General features: G+C 40.5%; 1 protein-coding gene across 5 annotated transcripts in view; it reads right to left on the reverse strand.

Moving 5' to 3' along the window:
* col4a6 (collagen, type IV, alpha 6) overlaps nucleotides 1-18,605 on the reverse strand; it is a 152,468-nt gene that overhangs the window by 35,790 nt on the left and 98,073 nt on the right. For all 5 annotated transcript variants that reach the window (XM_085263893.1, XM_085263901.1, XM_085263874.1 and 2 more), the window contains 4 exons: nucleotides 2,259-2,393; nucleotides 1,179-1,223; nucleotides 818-937; nucleotides 641-697 (listed from right to left, as the gene is read on the reverse strand). In XM_085263893.1, the coding sequence (XP_085120019.1) occupies nucleotides 641-697; nucleotides 818-937; nucleotides 1,179-1,223; nucleotides 2,259-2,393 (357 nt within the window). The remainder of the gene's footprint in view (nucleotides 1-640; nucleotides 698-817; nucleotides 938-1,178; nucleotides 1,224-2,258; nucleotides 2,394-18,605) is intronic.

Below are 18,605 nucleotides of genomic sequence, written 5' to 3' on the forward strand. Positions count from 1 at the left end.
TCTCGTTACCTTCCATTACCCTGATTACCCTTTTATGTACAAATAGTGTTGTCATTTCCTCAGGCTCTGTCGTCATCACTCTGTGTTCCTAGCCTCTTTATAAAGTAGCACAGGCTTAATTTACCTCTTTATTTCATGAACTCTGACACGTTTCGTTTACATCTGCCTGCCTGTGACTCGACATTTGGATCGCTTTGATCAACAACCACTCATCAATGACCGCTGGAGGAAATCTGAACTATCAATTGCGGGAGAATTATCTTTGTGAAAATATTAGTAACCTTTGCTTCACTTTTCCACACCTTCAGTTGTCCTACTGACTACTGAAATAAAGTTTATTTAAATAACCAATCAAAACTCAAATATTAAGTGGTTTTACTGCTAGAGAGGACTTCCTTTTCTTTCTAATCCATAGCTTCCCTATAAGGAGATTGTGATTGTATGTGTAAGGATGATGGGATGGGGGATTAAGGAGGAAAAGATGCAGGAACTAAAAGATTTGTCCAACCTAATAAAAAATGAGAGTAATGGAAGTGGAAAAGTAAAGTTTTTGCAATATTTTGATACTGCAAACAGCTGAACTGCCTTGGTAAAGAGATCAGCCTGTGAGCAGCATCAGTGTGCATGAGTGGGAGCTTACAGCATTCTCCGAGATGAATACAGGCTCTCCTTTCTGACCCTTGGGCCCACTCAGCCCCTGTTGGAGGCAAACACAACATCAGTATCTCTGTCTCTGTATGTAAATATAATATTCGAAGTATTGCTATACGTGAGATTAAAATATGTGAGGTGAATGAAACAGGATGTCTTTCCGTACAGGAAATCCACTGGTGCCAGGGTATCCCCTCCCAAAGCCGGGATCTCCAGGATCTCCTCTGGTCCCGTTACAGCCGTCCAGTCCCGGTGGTCCTCTGCTGCCCGGCTGACCAGGGTGACCCTGCACAGCGAAGGATAATAAGGACATGATGACAAATTATAATTTGACCTCTCATTAGAATATTTACATTTCCATGATCATTTTTTTCTATATTCCTGCACTTTTTACACAATATGATCTGGAATTTTTAATGTGAAGGACGAGGAAGAGAAAAAAATCTGAAAAAAACTTGATGTTATCTTTAATGACAAGAAACCTCATTAAGGAAATTAATGGATACCGTTTGCATCTGTTTACTTACAGGCACACCATCACTTCCTTGGAATCCAGGCACTCCCATTGGTCCCTGCAAAGATAATAAATACTTTAAATATACAATAACTTTAAATGGAGACACCTTGTGGGAAAAACATGCAACTGCGTGCTTGGTGTAGAAAATCTGAATGTACAATGTTTGCATGAAGCATTATATTTAGCAAACTGCGATATTATTAAAAAAATGTATTTGCTAATTAGTTATACACAGTATGTGCATACATCATGGATCTTTTCATTAGGTACGCCTTGCTGATACTGGACTGGACCATATTTTGCCTTCAGAACAGCTTTAATTCTTCATGGCACAGATTCAATAAGGTGTCGAAAACACTGCTCAGAGATTTTGTTCTCAGATTATTCTGTAAACTCCAGAGATGCTTTTGTGGTCACTGAGATCACATTTCTTACATATTCTGAAGCCCAGTTTGAACATGTCTACATGCCACGTGGAGTTGTGATTAGCTCATTAAATCTTTGCATTAACTTAGATATTTTGTAGTAGATGTATTTTACCCTCTATAGCCAGACCCGATGCTGGCATCAGACAGGTGTCTTGCTAATGTTTTTAAAAACACCTGTAACTCCAGTAACTGCTGAATGTTTTGCTAAATTAAAAGAATTCCAACGGTTCTTGAAAGCAGCGACTCTGCACGTGTCAGGGATATTAGGGTCATTACGGTAATCCCGAGAAGAAGGTTGGTTGAGAGAAGAGAAAGTGAGTGAGTGAGAAGCAGCTCTACAGAAAACAAACATTTGAATGTGGGTTTATTTTACTTTGTTTTTTTTATTATTTTGTTTTTTCTGCTTTCTGTGATATTCGTTGAGATTTGGATGTGCAGCCCTACCAGGGATTACCATAATGACATCACAGGAAAAGAACAGAAATGATGCTTTCAGGAACTGCTGATATTTTTTGTGCTAATGTTTCCTTTGATCTAAAAGTTTGACCTAAAACCAGCACTCCCATTGGTTTTAATGGGTTAACAAGGTGGCCACTGAGTGAACGAATCACATTTAATGGGAAAAACAAATTACAACCAACGTAAAGATCTGAAGCACCTACTTTGTCTCCCTTTGGACCCGACGGTCCTTTCAGCCCAAGGTGGCCCTTCTCTCCTTTTGGCCCAGAAGGCCCAAGCACCCCACGTGGCCCATCCTGTCCAGACGGTCCAACTTCACCGAGAGTTCCTGGACGACCCTGAGAGCAAAGAGAAGACATGATCACTGTTCACCAAACTGCAAGCAGAAAAACCTAGACTGCACACCCACGGGGAGAGTTAACATGTGAGTGTGGCTCACGTGTAGTCCATGTAATAACACAAGTAGTGATATGTGGTCCTAGTAGAGGCACAGCTACTGTAGGTTCACATTCAGTTAGAGAATACAAAGAAATTACAGTAAAATTAATGAAAAATACATTTTAGTCTTGAAAGAGCCAAAAATTCATGTTGTCTAAATGACTCACACAGCTCACAGGTGCACCGCTCAGTCGTGACCACAGGAGGGCAGCATAAACACAACAAACACTAACAGGTGGCTCTACTTCAGGCAAACGCACACACACTCACACAGCACCCAGAAGTACTGACAGCCTCCCATTAGCTCACATTTTAAGCAGTTTGACTGGATAAGGAGAGGGGAGATGAACAGAGGGAGGAGTGGGCAGAGAGTGGGACAGATGTTTGTGAAGGTTTAACTTCACAGCTAAAAAAGCTAACAGAGGCCATTTTAAGCCCTTGTTATTGCCGCAGGAAAAAACCCCAACAAAAACATAAATCCAGTACGAAAACAAAATCCATAGTAAGCTTGTCTTATATCATAAACTGAAATAAGAGTGCAGTTTCTACGTGCAAAGAATGCATGTAAAAGAATGCAGCGACATGCAAAGAAATGGGCTCGTAAACTCATTATGAATAAATAATAGATTTAAATTTCCTTGAGAATATAAACTGCGGCACGGTGGTTAGCACTGTTGCCGCACAGCAAGAAGGTCCTGAGTTCAATTCCAACATCAGGCCGGGGTCTTTCTGTGTGGAGGATAGACATCAGTAATAATCTTAGACGAATAATTGTTGCTGCCCATTAATGTGGGAATGGCTATAAGGCAAAAATGCACGTGAACAAACAACCAGCCTTCAGCAGAATGACTTAAAAAGAAAAGAGTCAACATATTGCAATGGTCCAGTCAAAGTCCAGATATGAACTTTGCTGAAATGCTGGTGTGGGACCTTAAGAGAGCTGTGCATAAACAAACGCTTGCAAACCTCAATGGACTGAAGCAACGTTGTAAAGAGGAGTGGGCCAAAATTCCACAACAACAATGTGAGCCACTCATAACATCATGAAGGAAACAAGTGATCCAAATTATTGCTGCTAAACGAGCTAAGCTACTGAATCATAGGGTATACAACGTTTTTCACACTGCTTCTGCAGTTTGGCCTAATTTTTGCTACATAAACAAGAACACAGTGTAACACATTGTGGGCTGTTCTTCACTTCAGGTTGTATTTACTCAATTTTGGACCAGATGTTATTTTATTATGTGTGAAACCTTGGAATTCAAGGTGGGTGTACTTGCCTTCTCGTGTTTAATGGCAACTTTTTCAACTTTAATGACAGTAATTAAATAACTCACATTAATATCAGTGCGTTTTTAATGTGTGGCAGTGAAACACCTGCTAGCAGAATTTTGCTGTAAGTTTACAGGTAAAAACAAATTTACAGGGTTTTCACTTAAACACTGTAAATGTGTTTGTCTTTGTAAAGTGACAGTGATGCCAGACTGGTCTTTGTCACACGGTCTTACCTGAGCTCTCAGCTCTTTTTCCAGCCTCAGGGCAGGCAGGTAGTGCTTAATGACAGGGCTGTGCCAGCCTGCCTGAGTTGTCTGGCCCATAGTTCACACTCACACCTGGTTTCACCCAGGGAAAATATGCAGGGATCCCATAGGAAGCTGCTTTCTTTCATGCCTTTCCTTTCATCCCTCATTCCTCCATCACTCCTTATTGAAACAACTGCTATACATCATTTCTTCTCCCTCTTTCTTTTTGGTTCTCCTTTCCTCTTCACCTTCCACCAACTTCCTACTGCTTAATCTCTGACCTGTCTTCCTCCCAGCTGTCATCACAGTTTAAGCAACATACACCTATAAATGTCTTAGCAGACCTCCAACCACTGGGTTAAGTATCTCTTTGTTTATTTAAAACTCAGCAGGTCATGGGGTCACCTTGTCCAAAGGCTCCACCGTCTTTTTAGTTTCTATTTTCAGGTCATGGGTCACTTTCAAAGCGTCTGTCTGGCCTTACATAAAAGGTGAGAGGTGAAGAGTTGGTTAAGGTGAAAAGACGATCTGATGTCAGTTAGTGAACAGTGTTTTTTCTGCCTCAACCAAAAAAAGATGTTTACAAGCTTGTAAAATAACCAACAAATGCTAAAAATGGCTTCAAAACCGAAATCTCTGAAAGTCTGAGCTGTTTATTGTCCCTGACTCTTTGAGGGAGGTTCTGAGGGTTTAAGGCATCTGTGTATTCCCTAACATGGTATGGTTTTAAAAAACTGAGAGAGGAGGGGGAAGAGAAGAGATGAAACAAGAAGGTGGGTGAAACCGCCATAAAAACAGTTACATGTAGTTTTAAATAACATCCAGGCAGTTTAATTTGCCATAAATTTAAAGCTGCTCTAAAATTCACCAGGGGGATTAGAACGAGTCTTTTCAACTCAACTTTATTTATATTGCAAAGTAAAAATCCTACAATAATAGAGGGAAAACCACAACAATTAGAAAACCCCCTATGAGCCAGCAGTTGGTGACGGTTGGAAGGAAAAACTTCCTTTCAGCAGGAAGAAACCTCTGGCAGACCCAGGCTCAGGGAGGGGCATCCATCTGCCGTCACTGGTTAGGGGTGAGGGGACGAAGACAGGAAAATAGACACTCTAATTTAAAAGTAGAGTGGGTGTCCGTCTCCTAAATCCAAACTGGGAGCTGGTTCCATAAAAGAGGGGGCTGAAAGTTGAAGGCTCTGTCTCCCATTCTACTTTTAAATATCCTAGGAGCCACAAATAAGCCTCCAGTCTGAGACCAAAGTGCTCTTGTGATCAAGTATGTGACCTTGTATGTGAGGAGCGGGAAATTCAATTCTGGATTCAAAAAAGAACCAATGAGGGAGGAAAACCAATATGGAAGAAATCTACTCTCCCAATCAATGACTGTTCAAACAACTGTCCGGTCTTGCTTCTACAAGGACTTTGGTGCTAGACTCTACAGTGGGTTCAATGAAGGAGAACAGACCTCACAAGATCACAGTTTTATTTATCTTCAAAAACAGCTTCTTGATGCATCTGGAAACAGAGCTCAAAGCTGGAGATGAATCAGCTAGAGCAATGGAAGTAAATTAACAAGCCATCCATGCACTGAGTGTTTCTTCTTTCCTCGCCTTATTTCACTCTCTAAGTGTTTAAACAGCACTCTGCATTTAATTATTAGTTATCTTTAATCTCTGGCTCTCTTCTTGCCTGACTTTGCTGTCTGATTGTTGGGGTCTTCTCTGTTTTACCTCACAAAATAAATCGAGGACTGTTGTTGTGATTTGGAGCTATATAGGTAAGATTGAATTAAGTAGTTAAATGGCCTTTAATTAAGTATATGTCTAGCTCTGCTTTTTGTAGACAAGGAGACAAATTTTATCGTTGATCTTTCCCCCTGCCAGCATCTCCCTGAGTCCCGACACCGTCTCATTTGCCAGTTGGCATCCCTGTTTGTTTTCATGCCATCCCGTCGGGTCTCCGCCTGGCTCTTCCAGACCTTCCATCCTCATCACCTTCCAGCAGACTAGTCAGTTTGTAGGCCCAAATCCCTACCAGCATAATGGGCACAATGGACCCTATTCTGGCCCACTAAGCTCTCTGGACTTGCTGCTCCCATCGAGCATACCTCACTTCCTGATAGAGGAGAGTGCTTGGACAGACAGATTCTAGCCAACATTCGTGTGATAACCAGTGTGTGTGTATGTGTGCTGTTTATGAACACACACGCATGCAAACGCGAACACACGCCCTCGGGCCCTTGGAGGGTTTATCCGCACACATTGTTCTGTGAGCCGGTTGTGCTATGGGGAAGATTTTAGCTGTCACACCGCATGCTCACTTGGGTTTGATGATGGGCTGAAGATGAGGCAAGGGGTGGGCAAATGATAGGTCTTTGGGTGCAAGTTTAATCAGCAAACCAGTCTGATAACCCAATTATGGTTGGAGCCAAATGAATCGGCAGAACCTCAAACGCCTTTGCCAAAAAGGCAGAGTGAAAATACGGGCTGAAAGGACGGGACTCTTGATGCCGTTAAAGGTGAAACAAGGTGCAAGTCTTCAGCTCCCACACTCCGTCCATTTAAAATTACAGACAAAAGAGAAAGAAGGAAATCCTCCTTAGATGGGAATGTTTGGGTTAGGTCTATTCACTAATGGTCCGACTGCAAACCTAAACATCTCGTTTATCCCAGGCATGTTTGTCCTGCTCCAGATGACTGAGGATAAACCAACCACAGACAGAAAGTGAAAGTAAAGCCTCGATTTTTTTAAGCAAATTTAAGACTAATCACATGGTTTCTTTTCCCAGAAAACAGTTCAGTGGCCTGGTATTTATGTATGTATGGCTGTGAAAGTTGTCACTCCATAAACATAAAAAAATGACCCAGCTGACCTGGACAAGCACTTGAAAACTTTTAACACTTTGAATTAACTGCTGAAAAACATCCAAACATTTTCAGCTGCTCCACAACTCATCCCGAGTAGCTCCAAGCCTCTGCGCGGCTTCCAGATTTTTTTCTTTGTGTGATATCGGACCAAACATTCAAGAGTTTAATTTCAAATCAATACAGCATATAAGCTCATGATACATTTCTTTTTATTGCTGACATAAATAAAGCAACAAAGCTTAAAAATTGTGAGATATTTCTTTAGCTTCTCCTTCATTAACTGTCTGGCTGAAATAATTTACTGTTTTGTCAATTTGCTCTACTTTCCAAAACCCTGAAGATTTTTAGTTCACAAGTGAAAACAGCACAGCCGAGAGGCTGGTCAGTGAGCCCCAACAACCTCCGATCACTTGGAAAAGATGTATATTTCCTAATTGGTTGATTGCTGGCTGTCACTGGGTATAACTGGTTGCAAAGAGATACACTTCACAAATACAGATAGATGGTGTTCTACACACAACCTCCTTTTGATTGTACTGATTGCTGCCAGGCTCCTGCAATTTCTCAAAATTTGCATGGAAAACTCGGCTGCCTGCAAACACTTGCCAACTACTCACCGAGTGGTACTGTAACATGAAACATTGCTGCAGAAACAGCCGATGCCTTCAGTGTAAAAGTAGTACCTTACCGCTGTAACCAACTTGGTTCAAAGGTTGTACATTGCTTTCGGTTTCCACTCTCCTTCTGTTAGTTTTACTGCTGCTTAGCAAGTAGTTGGCAAGTGTTTGGAAACAGGTTGGCAACTTGCATGCAAACTATGGGTGACTGTAGCTAGCGACCAAAGTATATGCAGGAAGCCTTTGGTGCAGTACTGTATCCCTCTTTGTGACCATTCTTATTGTTAGCAAGCTCTAACAATCAGTCACTAATATAGAACATGCACCAGTGTGTAAGCCTATATGACTGTAGCTCACATCATCTAGCGATGGTTTCCTAATGCTTGAAAAAGCAACAGTAGCTTGATTAACTAAATCCTAATGCTCTGATGATAAGACCTGTGTATTACCATTTGATGCACATGTATGGGCATATCATGTAATATCACTTCAATTCAATAAACACAACTGAAACTGTTTTCTATTTTTCTATTTCATGCCACTTCATTTTACAGACTTGCTTTTCTTTCTTTGATTTCAGTGCATCTTTGATTCTTTTGGTTTTTATACCTGAAACAAGTTTCTTTGCAAACTTACATTTTTATTTTGGGTAAAGAAACAAAGTGTTTTCAGATATTTTATCAGTTTCCCTTGTGATATAAACATAAAACAGCTTCTTTCGCTATTCATACTTTAGGTATAAAATATTACAGCCAAACTATCATTGAATGTAAGTTAATTAAATGGTAGCCAAAGTTTACTGATTCTGGTTTGCAGTGAAGCTCGCTGCATCAAACTTTCTAATATTTCCTGGTGGAGCTGGATTGTTAGTTTTCAACACACTGTATGGTTTTCATACTCCATAAGACAGATTCCTACACCTCCGCTCTACAATTGACTCCTCTGGGTTTGGTGATGGCTGCCATTACACACAAACTGTTCTCTGTTTTCACCCAGGTGCTTACCCCGCCAGTAAATACCCTATTACTGGTCAGCGGACGATGCCATAAATTTGTGGAGTTTCCTCAGCTGTTGTCCAGGAAGTGAGCAACTTCCTATTTGTTATTTAAATGCAAACTACTATGAATCTCTACAAGAAAGACTAAAACATGAGGTAAAAGTTTCAGAATAGGTTTTTACAGCTGTATATATGGTTTACAGCCTTTTATCCCCTGGTCTTAGAAACTTTAATTAAGTGGTATAACTGGAGCTAAAGCAACATTACACTCCCATGCGTCCACCCTGAAAGTTAGCCCACAATGATGCCAACTGCTCAGAGCAAACAGCACATGTAATTGGCATGCACAACTCATCTAAACCTTTAAAACCTCTAAACCACTGCGCAAGTATTGTAGATAATCAGGTTTGGCTTAAAAACTAATTACAGTAATCAGTGTTGAATTATCTGGTAGGTCGAGACAAATGGAAAATGAAAGAAGAGGAATTTTGTGCTTAAATACTTCAGTTCACTGCAGTATTGCAGTTGCAATAAGCTAAAGTGGATAACAGTAATCCTGTTCTGAGAAAATAGTCTCAACTACACCCCTTTCTCATGATACCATCTTATTTTGACCTTTGTGCTACATTACATTTTAAAGATAAATTATCACAGTGGCGTGTCGGCATCAGTTAACCCCTTAACGTTGTGTGTCATATTTAATGCATACAGCTTTTTTGCCAGTTTTTGGGACTTCGACATCATCGGTGTGAATTTTCCCCCTGAAAAACCTAAATAAATTGCACAATACATTTTTAAGCAATTGGAAGAAAAAAAAACAAATATAGAAATATAGCAAATATAATACAAATTAAATGTCATATATGAAAATTGAAATGTGATTTATTTTTAAACAATAAAAAAAATAAAGTTAAATATACACTATTTTAAAAAAACAAACAAATTTTCTGGCAATTATTTCATGATTCAGGCTTTAAAGGGTTAAAAAAAGAGTAAAAAGAAAAGGTTAAAGGTTAAAAAGCATTCAAAGATAAAAAACATGGGTGAAAATCATACAAACTGTAAGCAACAAATGAATCCTGTTGTATCAGCAAAAACAAGACAAGTTATACCAATCAAACATCCCAAAACTAAAGGTGGATTAGCTACAAGTGGAAAAAATGTCAGCTTTCCTGTTTTATTTAGGAGAGTGTTTCATGAATTTGACCATTTTAACAAGTTTCTGTTTAAATTATAAGTAAATTTGCAGAATTGTTTTTTTTTTTTAGTAATAAATGTGTTTTCCACACTGCTGTGTTAAGTGAACATGAGGAGTTTAGGTTGCAAACACCTAACTGCGTTAATATTGAGTATCAGTTCAAACAAATGAATGTTGATTTTTTTCTTAATCTCATTGTTGGCATCACAAAGGAAATGCTGTCCCGTCGCGGCAGATGGCCCCGCCCCTCCCTGGGCCAGGTTCTGTTGGAGGTTTCTTCCTGTTTAAAGGGAGTTTTTCCTTCCCACTGTCACCAGGTGCCCTTGCTCAAAGGGAGTTGTCTTAATGTTGGGATTTTCTCTCTATTACTGTAGGCTTTTTACCTTACAATATAAAGTGCCTTGAGGTGACTTTTGTTGTGATGTGGTGCTACATAAATGAACTTTAATTGAATTGAACTGAATTTAAGAGAAGGCAAAAACTTTTGAGCTGAGGTCCATTAAAGTAGGGACCTCAGCTTAAACGTGCTTAAACGTGCTGACTTCAGATGCAAACATTGCGCCTATAGAAGTAATCTAGTATTCACTTCTGTTCTTTGAATCTGGTTTCATAACATTTTTGCTGAATTGTGTCATAGAAACTGTCACTAAAGCTTCTGAAAGTCTGGATTACAGACCAACCTAAAGGTCCAACCACCTCATCCAAATCATATCTGCTCTAATGACGGCTGAGATATCCAAGAATGCACTTTTTTCCGCTCTCTTTGGGATGCCAAACAAGTCTAAAGCTTGATCAAAACAAGACATCACTCCAAATCTGGCCTCAGCGCTGTCCACTTGGTCATATCGAATGATCCAAAACGCTAGAAACAGCCAGACTTTTACTTTGAAGGAATTTTCAATTCCCCTTTACAGAGGCTCTTAATTATGTGAATAAGAAGTTGAGGAATTAAGTGAGTCCTCATGGTTTAGATTCCTTCTTTCCTTACAACATACCAGAAAGTTGCAGAAGAAGGGAACGAGAATGTTTTACACTTGGAGATAAAAGCAAACAACTCAAATCCAGTCAAGCCTGTCACACGTCTCCACATGGATTATAAAAAACCTTATTTTCCTTAACTTCAAACACATAATATGTCCATATGTCTACGCTGCTCTTCCAGGGAGTGCAGGAGCTTCCTCCCCTCCCTCCCTGTTTCTCAGCAGCATCTACCCTATCACTTCTGATTGGATCAGTTCCAAACTGCCTTTCTGTACAATTAATTCATTAGTTCTAATTAAATGTCACATTTTCATCTCGTTTTGAATCGTTGACTAGTGTCAGTACATTTCATCATAGTTTTCGTGACGTGGGTTGCCACTGGCGGGGCAGCTCTAGTAGGTGTGATGCGTCGGTGGTCGAGCGTGTTCGTCCATAGGCCGTTTGCTGTTCTTTGTTTGGTTAAGCTTTTGAATTGTTCGGCTTGCCTCAGATTAAAAGTGTGCATGACAAAAAGCTGAGGCGCATCCTTGTGCGAAGACGAGCTTCATCCAGCTGTGTTTAGTTAGGCTGGGATTGAGATTCCTGCAGAGCTCTCTGCTAATGTGCATATTTTCTATATTAGAGCGTATCTGTGTGTGTCTCCATCAGCAGTGTGGGACATATCTCCTCCACGTATCTCCTCTCTGCTCCTTCAAAACAAGAGCCCTAAGAGGAGAAACAACAGCAGAGGCCCCTCTACTCCCATGCGATACCATCTGACGCCCACCCAAAGTGCAGCGAGGAGTCAGCGAGGTCTAAATCAAAGCAGCAAGAGCAACATATTTGCTTTTAATCGTGCTTATTTTAAAGCAGTACTCAATGTATGAGACACGCAGTGCGAGCGGATTAAGAAATACCACACACATGCTCAGACATAATTGCATGTTCTGTATTTCTGGGTGACATATTTCGTCTTGCCCTTTAAATTGATGAGCTTCTGCATGTTTAACAGGGTCTCACTGAGTTTATGCTTAACAAGAAGGGCACGGCAGCTCTGAGAATAAAATGTCATAAATGACAGTTTGCATTTATGTGGAATTGTCATAAAACAACTTTGCTGTCATCACTTTAAATCACAAGAGCCTATAAAATCAGTAATAATCAGGTTTGCACATTCCTGCACGTGTTGACCTTTGTTTGAGTGTGTTTGTGTGCTTAGACTTAGATCGCCCAGGTATTTAATTCCTACTTTGTACAGAAAAGGGAGCAGTGAGGATAAACTACAGAGATCTGGCCTCTGGATCTTTTACTCAACACTTATTTTTTATTCAGTTTAATTCTTTAATTTTGTTTGAGTTAAATAAATAGGATTGCAGCTAGTATTAGACATATAAAATGAAAGTTTAATGTCTTAAAAACTAGAAAAAAATGTAACTTTTTGGGACTAAGAAGTATATGTATCCAATGAGACACATTAGAAGTAATGTACGAATAATTTTGCACTTTAGTCGTGTTGTGATGATTATTTCAGGTTTGCTGTTTAGATTGTGATTCGTCCATATAAGCAGTGTTGGGACTAACGCGTTATTAAGTAACGCGTTACAGTAACTACGTTATTATTGTGGTAACGAGCACGGTAACTAGTTATTATGCCAAAATCAGGAACGCGTTACTCGTTACTGGGATTTAGATAGGGTCGTTACTCGTTACTTCGTGTGGTGGCTATCGCGGAGCTTCCACAGATTCAGTAACATTAGCAAGTGGTGGAGGCCAGCAGGTGGATGAAGGAAAAGCAGAAGGAAAAGAGACCCGAGGCGGTCGCAGGTCCAAGTGTGAACTGAACTTCAGGTAAGAAGTTATGACCTGCAGTCTCTCTGGGTCAGATATGAAACAAGTTTAGGTGGAGTTTATTTTCGTAATTCTGACTTTTTCCGTACTGCGTGCTAGCTAGCATGACGGAGTTTCTATACAGCTGGGTGGGTGCTATGAAGTTAATGATGTTGAACTTTATTTTGTTAATAAGTTATTAGAGTTGCCAACCGTCCCGTCTGGTATTCAGAGAAAATATTACGCGTTTCGTATTGAGGTGAAAAGGAACACTTTGCCCCGTAATTCAGCTACAATGAAAAAGACACAAAGCTGGAGTTATTCTGTGTCTTTGCTGCACAGCTGCCTCTTCTTCTTTCATTCTCCCCCCTCCCTCTCCCGTTTCTACTTCAATCATGAAACTGATCAATGATCAGCTGATCGGCTTTTCTCTCTTGTTTGTTTATCGCTCACTTTGCGCCGAAAGAGGAAACCAGCGGATGTCGCGCTAAACAACAGCAGCACGTTTAAGCTTGATCAGCTGTTGTTAGAATTTAATATTAATTTCTAGTATCAGCTGATGTTTGCTGGAGCCACAGCTGTAAAGCTGCTGGTCATGATGTCGGTTTGGTTATCTGGTGAGAGGGAAACATGAAGATGAAACCAGGAGATGTCCTTACTGAACCATCAGAGCTGAACAGGTGATGGAGAAACAGGTTTACCTTTTAGGTGACATGAATGAGTTGAAGGGAAGTTATGAACTGTTTCTGAGAGACAAATAACACCAGGATCCTTTTTTATGTAGCTGACAGCTGGTAACTGTGCAGGGGCGGGTCTAGCAAAGTGTTGCCAGGGTGCCAGGTAGGGTATTAACAGGGAGAGGGGGGCACAAAGAAATACTTTTCTTTCTTATTCTCATTTAAAATGTCTCGCTTTTAAAAAATAATTATCTGAATCTTTCAACAAACGATTGATAGATTGATGCATATATACCATCAAAACAGTGTACATCACTGTCACAACAGTGTTTATTTTCATTCAAAGGCTTTAAGATTTTTCCTATAATGGTGGGCCGGTCTCTAGTCAAAATGTCCGGGCCAATTTTCTGTCCCAGTCCAGCCCTGTATGCAGCTCATCTGCAGTCTGGTGTTACCTACATCTTCCTATTCAGAAGGCAGAATTTCCGAGTTCTGAGTACAATCGAAAGCACCACGACTGCAGTTTTTGTGTTGGATGTAAAAGGCGCACATGACGCTGTGACGTAGGCTAGAATCATGGCAGCAGTCAATGACGGTCCAGGCGTGGGATTTCTCTCATGGAAATATGCACATTATCTTTTCCTTTCTATTGGTAGGTGGCACAGTGCACTTGTGGCAAGTAAGCAAGCTAGAAGACTGGCAAAGTTATGGAAGCAACACATTAACAAGAGAATTCTGAGTAAAACCAAAGTTACTTTCCCTAGTAACTAGTTACTTTGAAAGTAACGAGTAACTTGAAGTAACTGAGTTACTTTTGAGAGAAGTAACTAGTAATGTAACTAAGTTACTATTTTAAAGTAACTTACCCAACACTGCATATAAGTAACGTGGTTCCCAGTGTTTGGGTAAAGATTTGCCTTATAGCAGACTGCAACTGAGACTCCTGTAGCTTCGGTCAGTGTTCAGGTTAAGAGTTTATCTCCTGCTATCACAGTGCTCCTGTGACTGTGCGACTAATGGGGCACAAAAACACAACACATTATTTTGTCTAATAAATAATGTTAATATTGAGTAGAAGTGTTGTTAACACTCAGGGCAGTCTTCTGTTTTTGCTTTTGTAATACATTTTGATAAAATAAAGTTGTATTAAGTTGGTGTAAAATGTATTAAAAATGACGTATGACTCCTTTACTTTCAGGGGCGATCGTGGCTCAAGAGTTGGGAGTTCGCCTTGTAATCGGAAGGTTGCCGGTTCGAGCCCCGGCTTGGACAGTCTCAGTCGTTGTGTCCTTGGGCAAGACACTTCACCTGTTGCCTACTGGTGGTGGTCAGAGGGCCCGGTGGCGCCAGCGTCCGGCAGCCTCGCCTCTGTCAGTGCGCCCCAGGGCAACTGTGGCTACAATGTAGCTTGCCATCACCAGTGTGTGAATGTGTGGATGACTGGATATGTAAAGCGCTTTGGGGTCCTTAGGGACTAGTAAAGCGCGATATAAATACAGGCCATTTACCATATACTACACTGGGTTCTTCTCTTTTATCTTTTTTGCACACATAAGCAACTTAATAAAACTCAACTCTTCATTCGGCATTACTTCATTTAAAACCAGCTTCTGTAACTTTAAGCTCGACCAAACACAACTTATGTACACACAATATAACTCTGCTGCACTTGATTTTCTAATCAACACTAATGTGAATGTCGTTAAACTTCATACGATACTGGAACACATGAACGTTTTCCATCTGGAAGGCTGTATATTTTGCAGAACTAGCAAGTGTAACAATCTTAAGTTTTGGTTAAAAATACTTTGCCTTGCTGCTTCTTTATTACTTTAGCTGTATACACATTCTGCTATCAGGACCAGTGACATGTGCACCGCCTTGCACACGAACACTTCAGTATACCCACTCTTACACCTGTCATAACTCAGCTTTAACAGGAAGCAGAATTAAATACACATACACACAAAATAAGTCTTAGATAAAATGATATAAAACAATTTTTAAAAAAAGCATCAGTTATCGTGTGTTTAGTAGAAAATGCCAAAACTGTATCACCACATGTTATCAGATGAGCCCTTCTGAACTAAACAAACTCCCTTTTCCGAGGAAAATCCCCCACACACTAAATGTAGACTTGTTGTAAATTTCACTTCCTGAACATGCCATATGAGGGCAGTAGAGTGCACTGAGATAATGCACTTTGATAAAGGTCTTTAAACCTTGTGTCCAAGTCTGTCTTTAAGATTTAACACGAAACAACAACAATAAAATATTCAAAGTCTGAAGAAGATGAGAAGATGAAGAAGGAGTGACAGAAAACAGGCTGCAGAGGTCAGGGAAGTAACTTTTCTGAACACACACATGAAAACACACACACGCACGCACGCACACTTGTCTCTTTGTGTCTGTGAGTCTGTGATCCTGGTGCCCCTGACCTTCTGCTCTTTTCTAGTCTTTGTGGTGGCTATGACCTTTGACCTTTTTTAGAGTAAAGGCTGCCTCTTCTTGGGGAGTGGAGGGGCTATGAGTGTCAGGTGTTCGTGTGTTTGAATAAAGTGATTCAAGGCGAGGCGCAGGTTCAAAGCTCTCATTTCAACTCCGACTGACAGACGAGTAAGGCGGGGTTTTGTACGTTGAGATATTCTTGACAATGGGAGCCAAAATGGCCCCTTTACCACTATTTTACAAGTGTGTGTGTGTGTGTGTGTGTGTGTGTGTGTGTGTGTGTAAGATGAAGCCTAAACAAAACCCACCAGCATGCTTTAACTGGTGGACTTCCTGAAGGGGGAACCTGATAAAATATCAGACTGGGGCCCAGGAGCATGTGTGTGTGGGAAGATGTTTGTATGACAGGCCACTGCTGATAAGTTGGTCCTGAACATCACCATATATGTCGCACACACACATAGCAATACCTGAGATTTAAGCACGCGTGCACCACTATTAGCTACACTTGTTCACAAGCCCTCAGTCAGGGACGTGCACGCAAACTTAATAATCTCCAGATTGAACGATAAGGAACAGAAAAGCGAGAGATCAAAGTTATCGAAAGGAAACAAAAATCTCAAGTTGCTGAGATCTTTGTATCCTCTCTTTATCAAACAGTGAACACCACTGTCGTTACCCTTTCTTTTTTAACCTCTGATGACACCATCTCTCTGTGGCAGTGACAGAAAACTTAATCCATTTTGAAACTGTTATTTCTCTGCCAATTCCTCCTCCTTTGTTTAGGGATTACGAACAAACAGTCTGAGCAGTGTGTCCTTATCTTTTCTGAAGGTAAAGGCCTCAGGGAGCCTTTCATCGAGCGGCCTCATAGGGGATTCATCCTACCGTGACACACATCTACTATCCCTCTGCCTTCATCTCACTTTAGCCGAGGTAGACGCTCTACCTTCCTCTACATTCATCCTTTATCCCTGCCCCCTTTTTGTTGTCTGTCTCCATGCGAGACAGAGAGTGTGTCTGTTTCTTTTCTCCTGAACAGAGTTTCAAATTTGGCGCAGTCTGTCAGGACTGACAGACACTGAAAGACAAATTCATTTGAACCAACTTGAAGAAAAAAAATTTGCATGTTAGAGGCTTCAAATAAGCACCTTTGCCAGCCTTGGCAAGCCAACAGCATAAAAAAACAAATACATCCATCATTTAAAGTTGCACCATGCCCATCCTTAAAACTGATAACTGGAATCAGCTGTTAATAACCGCAGATAAAAGGATAACGATTGAGAAACAATAACGTATCTGCCAACCTTTTCTAGGCCATCAATTGAAGGGCTTATCAAGCAAGTGTGCAGCCCTTACGATCAGCTTACACTACCGTTAGTAACATTTACAAGATGCTCACAGGAAAATATCCAAAATAGGAGCATCTGCACTGGGAAGGTACTTCTTGAGAACCTCTAACACTATGCAATAGTTGCTACATGTACAACCAATTCACTTAAAGACCAAGACCGAACTAACCAGCATGATTATGGCACAAGTCAAACACATATGTACTTGAGTCAATGCTGAGGTCTCACCTCATTAGGTTAGATCGTGTCAAACGCGAGGCGGTTTCATATGTCAGTTACTAACAGTCTGTCGGTATGTGGGAGTCGAATCTTCTCAAAATTGTCCAGGCCTTAAACCTCATGTGTGTTCTCACTAGTCGTAGTAAATCCATAAAAATAAGGATTTATGGAAATACTGAATAAAAACTTGCTTCCTTGAAATAGACTACATTTACAGTTCAGAATTTAATATTACATAAAATAAACTATATACAAAGTGTCTTCAAGCTTCTTGCTTGAAACCATTCATACTACACAGAGTAATTAAGCAATAAACAATTAAACTGAAATGTTTTTCATGGTTTTCTCTTTCTACTATAGAAATGTCGTTTTTTTAAAACAGTTACAGTTAAAAAACTGGACAGTCTGGGCAATGAGCTACCAGAACCTTCTCTGTCATCTTAAATATTCATGTCTTTTTATTTATTGATTCCCTGTTGTGGGTATGAAACCTCAAAGAATGATAAGTTTGTTTAGCTTTAGGGGGGGGGGGTGTATGTTAGTAAAGTCACCTCATCTCATGCTGTCATGCTGATGCAAGAATGAATATCTCAGCTTGTGCTGCATCACTTCTGAGCATCAGTCTCTTTGCAAGACTCCTCATTTAAGCTAAATAACCCAATCACCCGGCTGCAGGTAGGAGGTGGCTGGACCTGACTGTAGCACCAGTGAGACGCCTTCAATAGCATCAGCCTCTGCAGTCTTTCTCTTGAGTGAGCCACTCACATATTGCAGCTGACAGTGTGAAGAGCTTCACTCCAGCACGACACAGAAAATGTTGAGCTGACCCCTCTGGACCCTCGGCAAAATCAGGAAGTCTTTTCCCCTCTGTCTCTGTTTCTGATCAGCACAGATAAAGGCCTGACAAAATTAAATAAAACACATGCTTTCTGATCTTTCTTTAATTTGAACAGCCCAACCAAACCATCCTGTCGTCCCCAGGGCTGCCCTTTGACCCTCGAGGTTCACCCAGTTGGAGAGGATGTTTTTGGACTTAATAGATCCATGTTAAATCCACCGAACAAAAAACATCACGGAAACATGTGAACACAAGATTTCAAACACTTCTGCTCTGTATCCTCTCAGAGCCTCAGGACTTTTTAAGTGGAAGAAAAACTGAAGCCGTCGCGCAAATCTAATGAAACTAAAAACTAAAACATCAGTGTGTTATGTAATGCCACATATAAAAGCCTCTTTATCCTTTCTAAGTTTGCGAAGCTGACAGGGAAGACATATTTGGTTGTTTTTTTTGTACTTGTTTTTCTTTATTACCAGATGTCTGCTACATGCCACATTTATTTGCTGATGATTATTCTATTGATATTTTTACGCCCAGGCATGCTGGCTCTGCCCACCGTTCCAGGTAAAGTGCCCTCAAGTGCTGTT

This window comes from Mchenga conophoros, linkage group LG3, assembly GCF_057382185.1.
Source record: "Mchenga conophoros isolate Kocher_MC1m ecotype Shallow Benthic linkage group LG3, M_conophoros_male_GT1.1, whole genome shotgun sequence".
Lineage (NCBI taxonomy): Eukaryota > Metazoa > Chordata > Actinopteri > Cichliformes > Cichlidae > Mchenga > Mchenga conophoros.